Source organism: Platalea leucorodia, assembly GCF_965183815.1.
Source record: "Platalea leucorodia genome assembly, chromosome: 6".
Lineage (NCBI taxonomy): Eukaryota > Metazoa > Chordata > Aves > Pelecaniformes > Threskiornithidae > Platalea > Platalea leucorodia.
This window is the reverse complement of record NC_138828.1, coordinates 50,815,445-50,833,547: the sequence shown is the minus strand read 5'-3', so window position 1 is coordinate 50,833,547 and position 18,103 is coordinate 50,815,445. Positions and strand designations below refer to the sequence as shown.

General features: G+C 40.3%; 1 protein-coding gene across 1 annotated transcript in view; it reads right to left on the bottom strand.

Annotated features, from left to right (window-relative positions):
* SNX25 (sorting nexin 25) overlaps positions 1 to 18,103 on the bottom strand; it is an 87,022-nt gene that overhangs the window by 53,811 nt on the left and 15,108 nt on the right. The window contains exon 3 of the mRNA XM_082314959.1: positions 11,254 to 11,470. Coding sequence (XP_082171085.1) covers positions 11,254 to 11,470 — 217 coding nt within the window. The remainder of the gene's footprint in view (positions 1 to 11,253; positions 11,471 to 18,103) is intronic.

Sequence of the window (18,103 nt, the reverse complement as noted above, 5' to 3'; positions counted from 1 at the left end):
TCCACTCGCTAACTGTAAGGGTTATGCAAGCTTGATACTAATGGGTGGAAGAAATCCAAAATTTCTTGCTGGTTTCACCTTGCCCTTCATGAAAGAATTAGGCTCCTAACTTAAAGAAAGTACATCAGGCCTGGAGTTAGGACAGGTATAGTGTGCAATACTATATAGTAACATATTATACTAATATACACCTTTTCCTGCCACTGAACAGGCAAATAGGTCCTCCCTGCTCCTGGCAATCACGGTAGGTGCATTTTGGGAAGATGGCAAGACAGAGTCTTGCAGAGCTGACAGCGAAGGGGTGGTTGTGCCTCTGCTGCAGCATGAAGTACTGGGTGGGCGCTGTGCACCACTGAATAGGCACGGCAACGTGCTGCTGGATGAGCAAACCCATGATAGCACAGTCTGTGTTGTTTGCAGACTCCCCACAAACAGCTCTTCTGATCACAGCTCTGAAAGAAACAGGGAGCAGACCTCTCTCGCCTTGATTTTGTGCCCAATACTGACCAGTTCACCTCCTCACAGGTGCCAATGGTTTTCCAGACTTCTCAGAACATGTTTGACTCACCATGCCAAGGGAACTCCTTAGTGCAGGTCACAGCAGCACCTTTTCTTTATACAAAAACAGCTGTAGAAGCAGAGACGAGGTGCCCTAGCAGTTCTTTCACGGCCACGTGCCTGATGTGCTCCATCCGCAGATTTACAGTTTAATAGCAAGGCGACCATGCCAGCGGTTACAGCAGACAGAGGCAGTGTCACTTGAGAGGCACCACGGTAATTTCCAAGGGCAGCCAGGACTGGTCTTCAGCAGAAGGCTCTAAGGAGTTACAAAGGCTCAGATCTGCCACGTCTCATACCAGTGCCTCCTCCCGTCGTCTATAAGGTCTGCTTCCTTCCCAGAGCTGCTAGTTGCTGACCTGGTTAGAGTCAACTGACTGTTACTCACAGAGCTGCTCCAAGCCCATTGCCTCTGAACGTGAAAAAGTGGCCAAGAACTGTATATAGTCAAACCAAAAGTTTTTAGTTAGACACTGGTATATGGCCACTAGTGACAGGCAGCATTGTGTAACAACTGATTTTTGCTCGTCAGTCCAGGAGGGAACAAATAGGCTGGAATAGTAACAATACTCTAAGAACAGCTCTAATTCTGTTGTTATAATAATACAAGTCGGTTGTCTCAAGGTGATCAAAATTACTTTTTTAATTAATTTTCAGAACAACAGGAATGTAAAGATGACATTTGGTTTTGATTTGACTGAAGCCTCTTATTCAATCCCAAATCAAGTGTTTCGTTTTCAAATGGGGATCATGGGGGGGATTTCAACTGTTACAAGTAAGGCAAATTTCAAAACAAGTCTCTTGGAACAGCTTGGATGTAAATACTCTGTTCTTCTGAGAAGCAGTGGTTTATGAAGATAATGTGTAATCTTCATTATCAATCAGCGCAGGTGGTACAGCTGACTGAGCTCAGAAAGCTGTTCATCTTTTTTTTCCTCGTAGGATCTGTTCTCTCTGGCAGCTGAACACCTAGCTATTTTCTTCAGTGCATTTCCATTCCTCTTGCATATTCCAGACATATCCTACTGCCTTCTCTACACTGCATCAAACATTCCCCATCACACGCTCTCCCTAAAGGCATTCATTATTTATCCAAAACCAGACATGTCCCAGGCAGACTATGGGCAGACAGAAAGTCTGGGTCATTTATGTACAGCCACCTCTTATTGGGGAAGTAGAGTCTTCCTTTTCTGGACAGGTTGGTCCACCCAAAGTCAGCCACTTAGAAACACAGCTGGAAGCATACACAAAATGCTGGCAAACAGGATGACTTACACTGAACATCAGTTGACTAGCAATAAACTAACCTCTCCTAACAACCGATTCCTGTGTATTAACAATAACGATACAGAGTTAGATTTAAGAGCAAGTGGCGATTGCTTTTTTGCCCGTGAACACACAAACCTCATCCTTTCTGGACACTCTTACCTTATTTGTGGGACATCCCACATACTGATTAGATCAAGCTATACTTCCATAACATGTGCAAAGCAAGAAACAGAGCCATAATGCACATAAAATTTCACTAAACTGAGATTAGTCTTCTTTGCCTTCAATATCTCTCTACAAGTCTCCTGAGGAATGCCAGTCTGTTTGGGACTGCAAACACACTGGAGCATTAACTGCACCTATACTATCATCCATGCAAGAGAAGTCATTTCTCATAATCTGTCTCCCTATTGTACAAATTTATTCCCAGTTAACAGCCAACATATACAGCTTGGCTGAGTGGACCTATGCCAGTATTCTTCTGATACACAGTCAACGGAACACAAAGGGAAAAATGGAACAGAGTAAACAAGTAGAAAGGCAATATTTGATTCTTACCCTTCTAATTTATCTAATGTGTTTCTGCCTACAGGAATGCAAGGGGGGAGCAGAGTTGCATACTCTCCAGTTGACAGGCCATTTAAAAAGAGTTTCAATTTTTTCTGGAGTTACCTCCATTACCTAAGATGACATGAGTCTCTAGAAGAGACTTTCAATCTCTAGAAGGTTCCTAGCTAAACTGTACCCAGAATGTGACCTAAAAAGCAAAAGGGAAGGCACAGAACCCCACCAAATTCTCATGAAAAGAATAAAGAAACAAAGTCTTCAGGAAATTCAACTCTAAACAAGCCTTGCATATCAGTGCCAAACAGTTGTGTTAACAAATCCTGCAGTTTTCATTGATGTTTGAGCAAGAGAAATAAAGGGGAGACTGAAAGCAGGAGAAGAAGCCTGGGGGGAGGCCTAACAGCTACAAAATAAATCAATATGCCAGTGGTAAAACAGACAAGACAAGACATCCAGGCTTATATCCTCCTTTGCATTTATACATGAAGCATTACACTTTGATTTGCCTTAATATAACCATTGATCAGCTTGCAGGGAAAATATAGCGTGTCAATGAAAGGTCTGCCCAGAAAACAGCATCCCTTGTAACCTGGGCTTCCCCTTCACTGATACCCATGGGAAAAAAAAAGGAGCAGTGAGCAATCACAGAAGTATTAACACCACTGCTCAGCTACCAAACCATGTCTGTTTACTATCCTGGAACAGGAGCTAAGATGTCCTGATCAGGCACATTCTTAAGGCTTGATATAAAACCTACATCTCCAACTCTGTGGGAATGTGATCAAGAGTAAAGAAAGGCACTGCTTATTCTGCAGAGACCAACAGGAAAAGCAGAAACTTAACTGCAATCTACACGCATGTACACAAAGCAGACTGGTGCTACATCTCTCCAGTGTCAATAAAGATATTAAGCACTATTAAATAACCCAAATAGTAACATAGGCATTATTTCTCTTCCTATCCAATTTAACATGGGTTATTAGGACTGTGTGGTTGGCTTTTTCCAAACAAAAGGTCACTTAATAATCACAGAAACTCTTAAGTAAAACTGTGTGCAGATATTTTTAGAGAGAGCTTTGAAAGCCCAGCCAATTATCCATAAATTCTGAGCACAACTCTGTGCAGTGAACTAATATAAATGTGGCACTCCAGCAAACAGTTCCAAAACAGGCATGATACAAGCTCTGTAAACTAGGCTCATTTCATCTGCTTTAGGCACTAGAAAAATAACTGCAAGTGGCAACTTAATTCGTTTGTGTCTTCTTGAACAATCAAGACTGAAGTAATAGTGACATATATTGGTGTATCAAGATGCAGGTGACTTCAGAGATTTAAAACAGTAGACAGGACTCATGCTTTACACAGCATGCTTACAGGTCATATCCCTCTTCACTCCCCCATGAGCTACAAAGCCAGCCTTAACCTTGCCTAAGTTTCTTTTCCGTAATTTTCATTTTATGAAATCTTTAAGCCTGCTCTGAATTTTTAACACTATCCAATGCTATTTCATAGCATCAGAAAGCAAAGGGTTTTCCTTATGCTGCCAGTGGAAGATCAGGCAGTGGTCTGTGAATTAGATCCATAGGGAGGGCCTGCCGAAAAGAATTGCTTTGTACTGGGTCTGTTCCAAGCACTACTTTTCTTTGGGACCAACTGACACCTACTGTAACTATTCCCTGCTCTGAGATTGCTTCGTGCAATTACTGAATGTGTATCCTGCTGAACGCCACTGATACTAAGACTTTACCCATTACTGCTGCAAACCTGCAAGTTCATCCAGCACTTTATAAAGGAAAGCAGAACAGCAGATTTGCTTTGGTATTCCTGAAGACAAGCAGTTAAAACATTACCAATGTTATAGAAATATCTTTTCCTTTCCATGCTATAACTAGACAACTCTGAGCCAATATCCACAGCTCTTTAACAACAATTCCTCATTTCTCAGGAATGCAGGACCCACAGCAGTTCTGTAATACCAGACTATTATCTATGACTGCGCTTCCAGGTTTCTCAATACAGGGACCTCATGGAAATATCTCATTTTGTCTAGGATCTACTCTAGATAATCACAGTTTTAATTAGGACCATCTGGTAACTCCCTGTATTGTAAAGGCTCATTACAGTCAGGAGTATTAAAAGACTCCTGGTATTTGTGGTTGGGTATATGCTCCTGACGCGAAGCATTGTCTTTATTTTTATACAGTCTCAACCCTCATGACGGAATGGAAGAGCTTAAAAATGAATGCTAAAAGGAGTGAAAAAAAATTAAAAGCCAACCTCAAAGTTATAATTTACAATGCCCATGCAACTTGGGACTTGGCAGGTTTGGGGTTGGCAGTACCACTGGTTCAAGGTCAAGAGACCTCAAAATAAGTACACTGATTAGGAGACATACATGACCAGGAACTTAATGATGACAAACAACATAAATCTGTCTGCTTTGAAAATAGGAAGCAAGCAAATAAATGGTATCTAAAACAAAAAGAAAAAAAAAAAGCCAGAGAGTCCATAAAAACATTAACAACAACTCTACAGGAAATTACGTAAGGATCCTTTCTCTTTAAATAAATAAATCACAAAATGTTCCCTTCAGCCTTGCTATTTCTTTAATTAGTCTTTCAAGAGAGAGTCTTGCAGAGTTACATTTAAGTCTCAATCAGTGCAATTGTGAGCTGAAGTGCACGTGCAACTCACTCGAAATGACTTTAATCAGCACATTCAACACTCACCACGCCCTTTCATTAAACTGATTCTGAGAACTACCAGAAGCACATGCAGCCTGCATCTCTTCACCTGTATCACCCTCAGATCTCTAAGCTTCTTGACAACACAGCAGAATGAAAACTGCTCGATCTATTTGAATCTTCTAAGAAATACAAGAAACAAATTTAGACCTTTACAAGCCAGCATCATAAACACACCTGAAAAAAGCACCTACTAAAAAACAAACAAACAAACCAAAAAACCCCACACAAAACAAAAACCCTCTGAAAACAAACCACACTAAAGCCAAAAATCACAACAAAAATTAAGGACAAAGCCAACACCAAAATTTCCACAAGCTTCCATTTTTATCAAGATACATCAGCAAGTTTTATAAATCACTTTACCTAATATTTACTGTGAAGATAACCGTATCATTTATATGTCACAGTTACCTCTTTCAGGAAAAAGCATTTGACATGTCACGTTGATAACAGACTGAAAGAACATATGAATGGCTCACAAGCTGTGGTACGACCATATCAGCACCAGGAGTTCCTGATAGTTATCGTGGTGTCTAGGTCATACTCAATCATTAACGGGAAACAAAAACTTCCCACACTGAAGCTTGAAGGCAATGGTGAGCTTTAGACCTGGTGCTACCCATGAGTTGACTTTAATAATGGGCTCAGACCTTGGCTTTTTGTGGCTGTTTTGTTCTCAGCACTTTCATAAAGCTGCTCCCATTGCAACGAACCTCTACAATTTCATACTAATCCTCTTGCTACTCCTTTCCAGAGGCTGAGTGTGATAAGCTGTTCTTGGTATTCCTGGTTTGTGGGTGGCAAAAGAATTATAAAAGAAAAACAAGAAGTGGGAGGTGTTTAGTAGCTATCCTGACAACTTGGATGCATCTATAGGATTAACCAAGTTAAATATCAAGTGCTTAAATTCCCTTTGCATCAGTCTGCTCTTGATCAGTTTGTGGTGTCAGCACCTTTTATTTTTACTGAGTATCTTATTGCACTACATACTGTAGTCACAAAAAACACAACAGTTATATATCCTATCCTTCGGCTGGTGCTGCACGGCTAGAAGGCGCATCCCCTGGGTGGTGGATAGGGGATCTCTCTGGAGGGTGCACCGGATAAAATTGAAGAAGGTGCCGCAAACCAATGCAGCCTAAGGGAAGGCCACCCTGACAGAAAAACCACTGGCCCTCCAAGGCATGGGGGTTGGGCAGGAGGCCAACTACCTCCTCCTGCAAAAAAAATAAAAAGTTGCAGAAATGACGAGCATCAACTTTCAAAAAAACCGAAATGGCGGAGATGGAGAAAATCAGTAATGAAGTCAGGAGGAGGAGATGGAACTGGATCGGTCATGTCCTGAGGAAAAAACCAACAGAAGACTGCGCTGTGGCCCTTGGGACTCCAGAGCACGCAGCCACAGACCGATCGAAGTGGAAGAACGATGTTCGCGCCTTGTGTGCCTCCTGGCACTGAGAGAATTCAGCTTCAGATATATCCTATACGTGCAAAGGTATATTCACATGGGCCAAGAAAATTAAGTGAGCTGTCAGTAATACACAGGAAACAAAAGGAATATTATCAAAACACGTACAATATGAACTTAAATCCCCAAATTGCTTGTCATACTGATCATTCAAACAGTAATTTCCCCACAGCACTTCCCCCCCACACACACACTTTCCAAGAGCTTTGAGCCCTTAAATATGGGTTCTGAATCAGCACTGAGAGTAGCCTGCAACCCCCAAGCATCCATTTTGCTAAGTCATGACTTATGCTGAAAATCCAGGCACACACAAACACTTCTGAGCATCCCATCAGATGTCATGCAGCAGTCAACTTGCCAGGAGCAGCCTGCAACACCACATATCCATATCTGCAGAAACAAATTCTTCCTCTACCTTTGGGATCAAGGTGCCCCAGCAGTAGGTTAAAGACAAACAGAGAACACTCCCAACCAAAAGACAGGGCAGGGGGAGAAAAATCAGTGTCACTGTGACCTCTTCTCACTGAGATTTGTTGAAAAAGCACTGTTTCTCAGGAGGTTCAAGAAGAGGCAAGGATTAACTATCTTCAAATCCCATTTGCCTACTTATTTCATGTAGGCAAATCTCATTTTGCCTACACTGACGTTTAGAGACGACTAGCACAGGGTGTTACCTATCAAATGTTAATAGTTCTGCAGTACTATCTGATGTGGTGGTACTTAGCCCACAATAAGCGTAAGGGAACTTCCTCCTCCTTTCATATGGACAGCTTCGCAGAAAGATGCTTACTATTTGTTTTCACTTTGTTAAGTCCTTCCAATACTGACTGTGCATTTCATCCAGAGGAATAGCTGCCTCTTCCTTTCAACAAACAAATCATGTTACCAGAGTTAAGACTACATACCCAGGATCAGGTAATTCTAGTCCCCAGAAAGTATATTGCCACCACAGACAACACTGCACCCACATACCAACATGAGTGTTTCCAGCATTACACACCACCTTACCCAGCTCATGGTCCATCCTTGATCACATAGAACGGCACTGCCAGTATTCAGCTTGCTTATATTCTGCTTAAAGTAGCCAAGGAAAGACACTCGAACAAGATATAAAGGAATGAAGGGATAAAAGCTGCTATAAAACAAGAATGGCCAAATACTACCCCGTCTAGCCCGCAGGATGCACTTGGCTGATCCTGTTATAAACGTGCTCCTGATTCGGTACCACATAGGGGAAAAGAGCAGTGGCTTCTACCAATAAATCCAAGGCTGATTTTTCTTCCATATCTCAAACTCACGAACTAGCTAACACTGGACACAGGGAAGTATCATATTCCATTTCTACACTCTGCTAATATTAGGAATGAAATTGTTTCCTACCTAAAATATTCTGAATTGCCACAAATTTTGTAACTGAAAACGGACAGGACCCTTTGGAGTCCCAACTGGACCTCAAGGTACACCCCAGAGATGCCTATACAATGAAAAAGTTGGGAGGTGTCTTGCTTACAGCTTGCATGGCTGTGTGTCAACCCAGACCGTTCTGCCCATGGCTAGAGGAGTGTCTCTGCCCTTATTTCACTCTGTAAAAGTGTCTGGCAGGCGCAGGAAGGACAGTCACCGTTAAAGCAAGCCAGGGGATAGAATGAAAGAAAGGGGAAACAGACTTAACGCTGCCAAGCTTCCCCCTCCCGATTCCCCACCTCCCACTGGCCAGCATGGAAGCGGCCTCTCCTCTTCTCATGCTCTCCCTCATTCAGGGAAGCATTTTTCCTCATCTGTTGGCCTCTGCTGGCCATTTACCTTGAGCTATTTATTACTAATTGGAGCCTCACGATGACTAAGATAAGCCAAGGGGAAAGCAGGAGCAAAGGGAAGGACCACAGGCAAGGACTTCCTCATTCTGAAAGGTCACAGCCTATTTTCATCCCCTCGGACATCCTGATCTATCAGATATCACAGGTTGAAGTTAGTCAGCAAAAGTAGAAAAGTAAAGGGATTTCTGTGGCTGACATGCACCCGGCGACAAAACACATGAACTTCACACTGAAGAAACAGACATCTCTCTCCTCCTGGGCACAGGCAGTTTCTTTCCATTACTTTAGTGGATTTATTTGTTGTCATATAGGAAAACTGAGACAAAGTGGCTCAGGTGGCACATCCTCCAGAGAGGGTACAAGAGGTATTTAAAACTCCATAAGCCACCAGATAACAGACAAAATGCCCTTTGCTGTCATGCTGCAGTATAAACTCAGTGGCAGAAACGAGATGCGGTGCTCCAACAGGCATCACAATAGGAAAGATACCTTGCTCTAATTACAGTCTCTGTCCCACTGTATTTATCATCCAAAACCAACTGGATTCAGTATTAGAGACACAGAGGGAAAGATATGAATGCCAATTTAAGTTTACTACCATCTTTAAAACATTGACAAAGGTAGATCAAGAAGATCTGTGTTCCTTACCTTAGGAAGAAGAATATTCTGTGTTTGAACTGTGGCAATAAAGAAATAAATTGAAGGCTTTCCAAGAAACTATCTTCCAAGCTAGAAGTGACACACTTTGTAGTACTTAGTCTATAGCTTAAAATGTCAGCAGGTTCTAGCACAGTGAACTCCAAAGCAGTAGGCAATGTAGTACGAAACTCAAATTATTCCTAAAACCACAAATTCTCTTAAAAAGAAAACAGTATCAGAGTCTTCAGCTGTGCTTCCAGGTTTATTACATGCATTCTCAGATCACCGGCAGCACAAATTCAACCTGTACCGTATGAGCACAATGTCACGCTTCTGCTGACTTTTGCCATAGTACATACATAGCATTTAAGCCCTCTCTCCATCTGTCAAGAAAACGTGAGCCCTGTGCAATTTCCATAAAGCTTCCTGGACTTTTTGAGCAAGTTTGGATGAGCAGCACGAGGATATGCTAGTGCTTCACATTTTGCATCATGCAGCATCATGCCACTGATCAGCTGTGGGGCACCTTAAAACCAGACCTTCCTCCTTGTAAATTCACAGCCTTGCAGTATGTGAAGAACAGTCAATGGGTCCAATTTCAACCTATACAAAATCTGCAGTTACAGCTGTGGGATTTGTTGGGTTTTTTTTAACCCACTATCACATTAATTCTTGATAGGATTTTTTTTTATTACCATCTTAATGCAGCCTGCCTTATCCAGCATTGACTAAGGTGCATTTACCATTCCAAAGCAAAAAAGTTAATTGGAAAATACCCAAGAGAAGTTATTTTAGCTCTACATAGTGGAAATAACAATGCAACAAAGACCTAAAGGAAGTGGTCATAACTCTCAGTAGATAAGGAACCTCATCAAGAATCAGCATTAATAATAATTAATAATTCTGCAATTGTAGATTCTATATCCCCAGCTTCAAACAGGAAAACATTTACACTTAAAAAAAATACCATCCTCATCCTTCAACTGTTCAAATCAAACTCTTCCCAAAAGCAAGCGTTTTACTGCGATGAAGGGCAGGGCAAGCATAATGCTTAAAAATCAGGGAGCACACTTAAGAGATTTACCCGACAAAGATTTCTACCACATTCCAGAGCCAAAAGAAAGTAGTATCTAGAATCCAACGCAAGATTTACTGCAATGTGCATACACCTTATCTTCTTTTCTTGAATGGAACCACCCTTTGGTTTCTTTTTTGTCTTTATTTCCTACACATTAGCTTACAGAAAACTGGCATCTACTACAAATACATTAACCCTAACTTCTGCTCCAGAACATAAAAAAGTGTGCATGGCAACACAGACTGGTCACTGACAGAAAACAGTTGCTCTTTTTTCTCTGAAGGGGTGTTAAAAACATGCGGATCTAACTGTAGGCAAAACAACTTCATAGTACAAAATGTATAGTCTAAATCTGAAAGACCAAAGCATATTTCAGTTAGGATAACTGAAATGCAGGTAAGTGCAGACATAGGCCCAAATTCCACACAATTACACAAACTGTGCGTTCATATCTGGGAACTGCATAGATGAAAAGTTCCCATTCGCAATTACAATTTGGGTGCAACTCTAGCATTTAGTGGACAGCTGACCTTTCTAAGTGGGCAAAGAGAGCCTTGCCAAAAAGAAAATTCATGGAATTAGCGAGATAACCTAAACAGAGGGAGAAAATTCAGCCAACAATTTTTCCGGTAGAAAAATCTTGTTACTGCAGGACAGGCCACTTAAAGAAACCATGAGGCTTTGCCTCCCAGGGTTAGAAGAAATGGGAAACTGAATGGAATTAACTCTGGTGCTGTTCTGGGAAAAGTGCAAATAACTATCTTCTTGCCTGTTGACTGCTCTGACAGCACCTCCCCTTTCCCTTGCAGGTTCACACTACTTGCAGGAACTGCTCATGCAGCCTACCTCCTACCGTGAGCAAAGGATTCAAGGATGAAACTGAAACAGCAGTGAATCTGAACTCTGAGAAAAGGAAGACAAGTATTTCCTTGCACAGGTCTTATGGATGCCCTGAAGCTTGTTTGATCTCTAAAACTGGTAATAAGCCTGAACTGTTTTCTTTATCAATTGCCTACAAAAGCATTACACTCTTCATTGCTTTGAGATAGCACACCTGAAAGTAAAGAGAGAAGCAGAAAATTCCAATGAAATGCAGAGTGTTGTTTTTACCTGGCATTGGCTCCTTTAAGGTCACAGAAGTGCGAGAGTAAAGCTTTCACTACATCATTGCAGACAACTTTAACTACATCAATGTGACTCAGCCTCTGTCGCAGCTGCTTGGCAATCTCCCAGAAGTCTTCAGATAGCAGCTGGTACAGCTGCCCTTCATCTCTGCTGAGTTGCCCATACCAGGACAGGATGTAGTCTCTATAGCTGTAGTCAAACACTGAAAGGAGAAACAAAACAATAAATAGCAAAAACTCCAAAAGGGGAAGGCACACCAAGATAGGAAAAATGTAATCCTCCACCCTTCTGAAAAATTAGATGGGTAATAGGTTTCATATCTCCTTCTTTGGGTTTTAAATTCTTGCCAAACAAAGTAAGGTTGGCAAAATTACAGAAATCTGCACCTAACAGGTTACTGGAGGTCACTTTGCAAGGCAAAGCCTGTAAGTGGATTTGCTCAGTCAGTCAGGTTACTAGCTACACACAAACCTCAAACTAATACCTGTTTCTCAACAGTGGATTTGATTATACAAACTATCATATAATCTGACTGTCTAGGCTGTTGCAGACTGAAACCAGGCTTCCTTACATAGGAATTCAACAGTCTCCACTCCAAAGTCAGAGTTAAAAAGGGAGGCGGTAATATTTTTGGATTTCAAGAGACAGACAATACTAAACAACACTGCAGAAAGTAAATTATAGGATCGGAAGAGCTAGAGATAAGAGAGAACAAGTAGATTAGTGAGACAGCGTGAACTTAAAAAAATGACAAGGTATTCCAAACCACATCTACAAGCGATAACCAAGATTACTGTAATTGCAAGTCCCATGGCAACACTATCTTCTACCATTCTGACTTTTCTCTTTGACAACATTTGTGTGCTGCCAGTTTTACTGATGTTTCACTACAGCAGACGTCCCTGGAGGTCTAGGAGGGAGCAGGTCGTGTTCAGGGAGCACGCATGAGCCATGTTTAGCAGTTACAAGAAGGTGGGGAAAAAGCTGGGGTGGAAAGAGCAGTCAGTTCACATCTACCAGAGGGATAACTGAACAAAAAGGGGGAAAATAAGTCATGTGCCTGATAATCTGAGCAGCTTCTTTACCAGACATCCTGATTTCAGACTTTTTATATCAAAAGTACATCTCATTTGTCAGTGTAAGCCCTGGTACAAAGTAATCATGCAACTCCACTATTTCTTACTTTCCACTTTGATGGAAGTTGTTTGTTTGGCAGCTTAGTAAACTATAAAAAGTTCCCTGGCAATGTGACAGTGAACTAATAACATAGTAATAGCAGAACAACTTAAGTTGAATACTTTTGCTTGACTGAAAGCAGACCTCATCCTACATCACCTTGTCAAAAACATTTCAAAAGAAAAGGCTAAAATGATAAAAGTTTCTAGTCAAATGCTTCATAAATCAACTTCCTCAGGTTTATAAAGAAACTGAGTCACTTCACCGAGTGTGCTGAAATATAAAGTTAAAAGCCTTCTGCTAAGTCATTTCAGGGCTTTTAAATTAAATTATTCAGAAAAAACATTTCAATCAATCAATAAATGAATAGAAGTTTTGAGTCTTTTCTCTGATCCAGGAGAGGAAAAAAAATATGCAAAGCCATATTGCAGGATAGGAACTTTCAATGTTGAAACATATCCAATTTCGTTACTTTTCTGAAATAGAAGAAATCATATTTCATTGAAAACTGCCACCCACAAATACTACAAAGTGATAAAAACAGTTATAAAAGGTAGTGGTCTTCTGATAAACAAGCTGAAGAATAATCCCTTGATATACTGAAAAGCAATTGGGAACAGCATTTTAAAAACTGAAGTTTATTACGTATCTCAAGTCTCCCATGACAATACACATTTTAAGTATCTATTTTTCTACAGCTGTCCCTATGGCCTTCTACAACCACTATTTTTTATAGCTTGGTTACTCTCTTCTGTTGCAACATGTGAAATGCTGTGGAAAGCTGATCACAGCATGCATTCTTCCTTTTCATCTAGTCTGTAAGAGACCCATAATTTCTCAAGTGCATTCAAAACACACTGTATTGTGATATTTGTTATCATCGTCACTGGCAGATGACGACTGACTTTTTCAGATTTTCTTACAGACACCCTTTCTACCCTAAAATGAACCAAGAGTGCAAAGTAGCATACTTCTTCAGCACCTTTTGCCTAAGAAGCCAAGTCATACTGTAGGGTGGTGGCTCCTACAGATATCTATTGGACAGAACTCTACAAAACAAGAGTACAAGAGTAGAACTTGTATCTCAATCCATTAGACTATATTATCTTTCAGAACATGTATCTATTCCCACCAATCCTTAATTTATAACTGTATTTTTAGGAAACTCCTCTCCAAAACTAGCTCAGTTCCTCGTTCACTCCATAACCAGCGTCACATCCAATGTTAAGTCTCCCTGCTCTGGTAAAGCACAACATTCAAACATGTAACAATGCTAATTAGTAAAGTATTATGAGAGCACAACTCTTGCAACTTTACTACACTCCCAGTTGAAATACTTGAAGCAAGATCTATTGCGGTGGGAAGACTCCTGCTCAGACACAGCAAGGTGACGGTACAGGTCTTCATCTAGGTGCACCAACATGAAAGAACCATAAAATCTAGCGGCAATATCAAACTAAAAAAAAAAAAATCACCAGTCATCACCAAAAATTAAGCTGTGCAAGTATGAAATACTTCACTTCTGTTTCTCTCTGACAGGTACGCACTTTCAACACGTTAAATCGATTGCCCCACTTTAAACCATATTTTCCTACACCTACCTTTCATAACTCTCGTCCTGTACATCCTTTCTATAGTTTCCTTGTCACCTCTGAGCTTTGCTGTCCTTCCTGCATCACAACAGTTTAACCATGCTGTTCGCTATAAAATTCGGGGTACTTTAGAGCCCAGAATGTATGCCCAAATCAGCAATGAGACAGCTTCTAGGACTTTAGAAAAAAAAAAATTAAAAAAAAAAATTAAGAAGGACACCAGCCATAGACACTAACAGCAGTATGGGCTGGCATAAGACACTGCCTTATCCATACGTGTCATCCTGGCCATGATGCGCTGTCACTGCTTTAGTTTCATGCCTACTGATGCAGCTGGTGCCTCTTTCAGCACTGGAAAGAAATACAGTAAACAAATGTATAATTTTATAGAGCGCAGCTTGCTTCCTTCAGAGGAGAAATCTGCTCGTGTCTCTATTCTCATTGTTTTTACACTGCATATTCTCCAAAACATTGAAAACAACCGGTCAGAAGACAAGAAAGGAATAAAAAGAAGAGCAGAACACACTTTCAGCACAATACCTTACTACCACTAACTCAGCCGCGACAAACATGAAACAAATTTCTTCTGATCGAATCAGATACAGTGAGCAGAACGAGTCTGGTGCAAAACTGTAGAAACTTCTACTGGGTTTTCTAAATTAGTTCAGAAGAACCAAGGCTCCAGTTGTTATAATCTGATTAAAAGTCATTCCCACGCGAATGTGAAGTTGAGCCTCTTCAATTACTCTTTTTAAAGACTGTAAACTAAAAGAGTGTTGGGAGCAGAGAGGCAGAAGCTTGTGTGGAAGTTAGTGAGGACACCCCTCTAGACCCTTCATTCCTAACCCCACATAGCTCTACAGCAACCGCTATCCCTTCTTCTTCCACATTCATTCATTCAGAGGTTCAGTGGCACCACAAGAACCAGTGGGTCAGACTGGTTACACATCTGCAATTTGCAGAGCTTCACGTTAGACAGTTTTTACACTGCTAAGATTCGTTACCCAACTTTATGAAAAATAACATCGAAATCTGAATAACAAGGACTAAATGCCTACTCATTTTCTCAAAGCACCATTAAAAAAAAAAAAAACCCAGACCTGAAATATTCTCCCTATTCAAATGCATACACAGACTCCCAAGTTTCAAACAAGAAGTAAATAGCCTTTCCTGAAAGAACTGGAAAGACCAGAACCATTACATTAAGTTATGGTCAAATCCAAAACTCTCCTGTGACTATATGAACAGCAGAAGAGAAGGTACAGCTACAACCCTGGCTTGAGTTATTCTACAACAGCAAGCATCATAATCTGTAAAATAGAAATGCAACAGTAATATAAGTTGTGTTAAGATCCTGCATCAGGAAACCACCGAACAGCCAAGAAGTGTTATTATAATGCTGTGCTACTACAACACTAGATTTAACATGCATGATATGGTTATCACAAGCTATACTTGAAGCAAAATACTTTCAATAAAAATTTAATGAAAAAGACGACAGACTATACCACCATTAAGTACCTGGCAAAGAACTGTTCTATAGAAGTAAATGTTAAATGCTTAGTTATTTGTACAGCTACTACTTCTTCCCCCCTGCCAAAAGCCAGTTTGCGGGGGGGGAAGGGGGGAAGCCTTATCTTCATCCTCAAAAATCACACTAAAGTATTAAAGCCCCTATATTTAACTCCCTAAAAATTACTAATAAGTACTCTGAATATGCAACTCTATCATTTCCAAGACATTATTTTTTAAATTTAAAGAGAGAAAGGCCATTATTCACTTACTGTATTTTAGATTTTATTATGTTTTAGCTATACAATACAAATTAAGATGATGAGGTTTTATATTTAAAATTATCTGTATTTATTGAAGTTTCTCGTTCCTGCTAAATTTTTATTTAGATCCTGGTGTTAAAGGCTGGCAAAATGTTGTGTAAATGCCCAGACTTCAGTGACTGGGAACCTACCCCAGTCACTAGGAACAGTGATTTATAGATTTCAGTTCCCTTGTTAAAGTTTGTGCTTGGAAAAACACTAGCATTTCTTGGTTTGCTTGCATTTTACAACATTATTCAAACTCTATGAAACTGACATGTTTCTTTAATAGACTAGATGTTATCATTGTGCATAGATGGATAGCCCCTGTGCAAAAGGAATCATACCCTGACAGTCTCCCATTCTACACTGTTTGGTTTATTTTTATTAAAATTTTCTTGACATTTGATTCTTTAATAATTCTTATGAATGTGCAGAAACACATGGAAATTTCCAAATATATAAACAATAAAGAAAAAAAAAATGTGTTAAAAAGATCTAGGAAATGCATTAAAAAAAAAAATCAGACAAATTTCTGTTGAAATAGTTTTGCCCATGTACCCTTTGCCAAGAGTTCTTAGCTCCAAGTGTTTGAATCCCAGTAGCAGAGAGAACATGAATTCAAATTAAGTCTTGCTCACATTTTGGACCTAAACAACTCATTTTTTGAGAACTGTGGGGAAAAAAAAAAAATTACAGCTTTTCAAATAGAGTGACAGAAGCTACTGCAAATTTTTTTCTAAATGTCAATGTGTGGATCTTAAGTTGGGAAGTGAGATAGATTGGGAAAAAACTCCTGTAAAGGGAAGTCCTGCCTTACATGCCTAACAAAGTTCTTCTAAGGGATCAACAAGAACACAGACAAGCAAGACCTGATCCACAGGTACAATCTAATTGAATTCCCAAAATATTTCCAAGGTCACCTCAACACAGGGTTGAAGGAAGATAAGCCACTACAAAAGAAGAGATGGCTCTCTGGCATGAAATATTTTAAGAGCTAAGAAACACAGGATATGAATAATTAGTCAATTTTCACAGCAGAAGAATTTCACCAATGGAGTTCTGCTGGGATTTTTGCTATGGCCTGTGCTGTTTTACTTACTCATAAATGATCCAGTAAAGCAGGTAAGTAATATGGAAACTAATTTTCCTGGCACTACTAAAGCAGTAGAGACAAAAGACTGACTGTGAAGAATAACAAAAAGACCACAGGATATGGGGCAATAAAAATGGAAGATGAAATTCAGTTCCTGGGAGACCAGCTACACACACGGCAAATAATCTACTGACAGCTACAGCCCTCAGCCCAAACAGTACGCCGCACAACAGCAGCGTGAGTCTGACTGAGCAGAGTCTCTCAAAAGACGTGTTCCTAAACTACCATGAGATATGGACTGAAAACATGAACTTACCAGATAAGCAACAGGAAGCATTAAAAGGCTAAAAGTATTTGTAAAAGTGGGTCATCTTTTCTTTGTGTAATATAAATGAAGGGCAAACAAGAATCAAATCAATCAAGAAAAGGCATGAAAAACACTGAAAACAACACATTTTAGTGTGCAAGCATGCTATAATTAAGCATGAAGCAGCACTCTGAAGCACCATCCTTTTATACTGCTCTGTTGTCAGTGGGAGATAGGAAAGAAGTTTAGAACTGTGCTGTAAACCAACGTAAACAGAAGTTCCTTCTTGGTGGCACTTAGTGACCAACACTGTAGAAAGACAATTCCCAACAACTCTGTTACACTGGCTTTGGCAAGACGAGAAGCTATCCAAGACACAAGCAACTACTGTCAGCCAACGACCACCACAGGAAAACTATCTAAGCACCATAATGTTTTTAAGATTATAGAAATAAGGCTGATGGTTGAAATGGAAACATGCACGACTCCTCCAATTAAAACTAAGGATGATCACCGATATCTATCCTTCCAACTACATTAACAGACTATGATGAGAACATCAGGAAAATACAGTAAAGCTTGTCAAGCGAGAGACACCACAGAACCTCAGGGAACGGTGCAGTAACGGAGAGCCACTCTAAACCCAGAGAGAAAAACCCACACAGACTGGCTGTAACACCAGCAAAAGCATGGCATGACTCAGTAACAGTCAACAGGCAATTCTTGAGGGGTGCAAGGTAGTTAGCAACTAGCAGTAAACCCTAAGCAAACTTAATTACACAGACGATGAAAAAGAGGTGAAGAAGTCAGAATTAACCAAAGCGCTGTCTCTTCATAACCAGCAATAGCG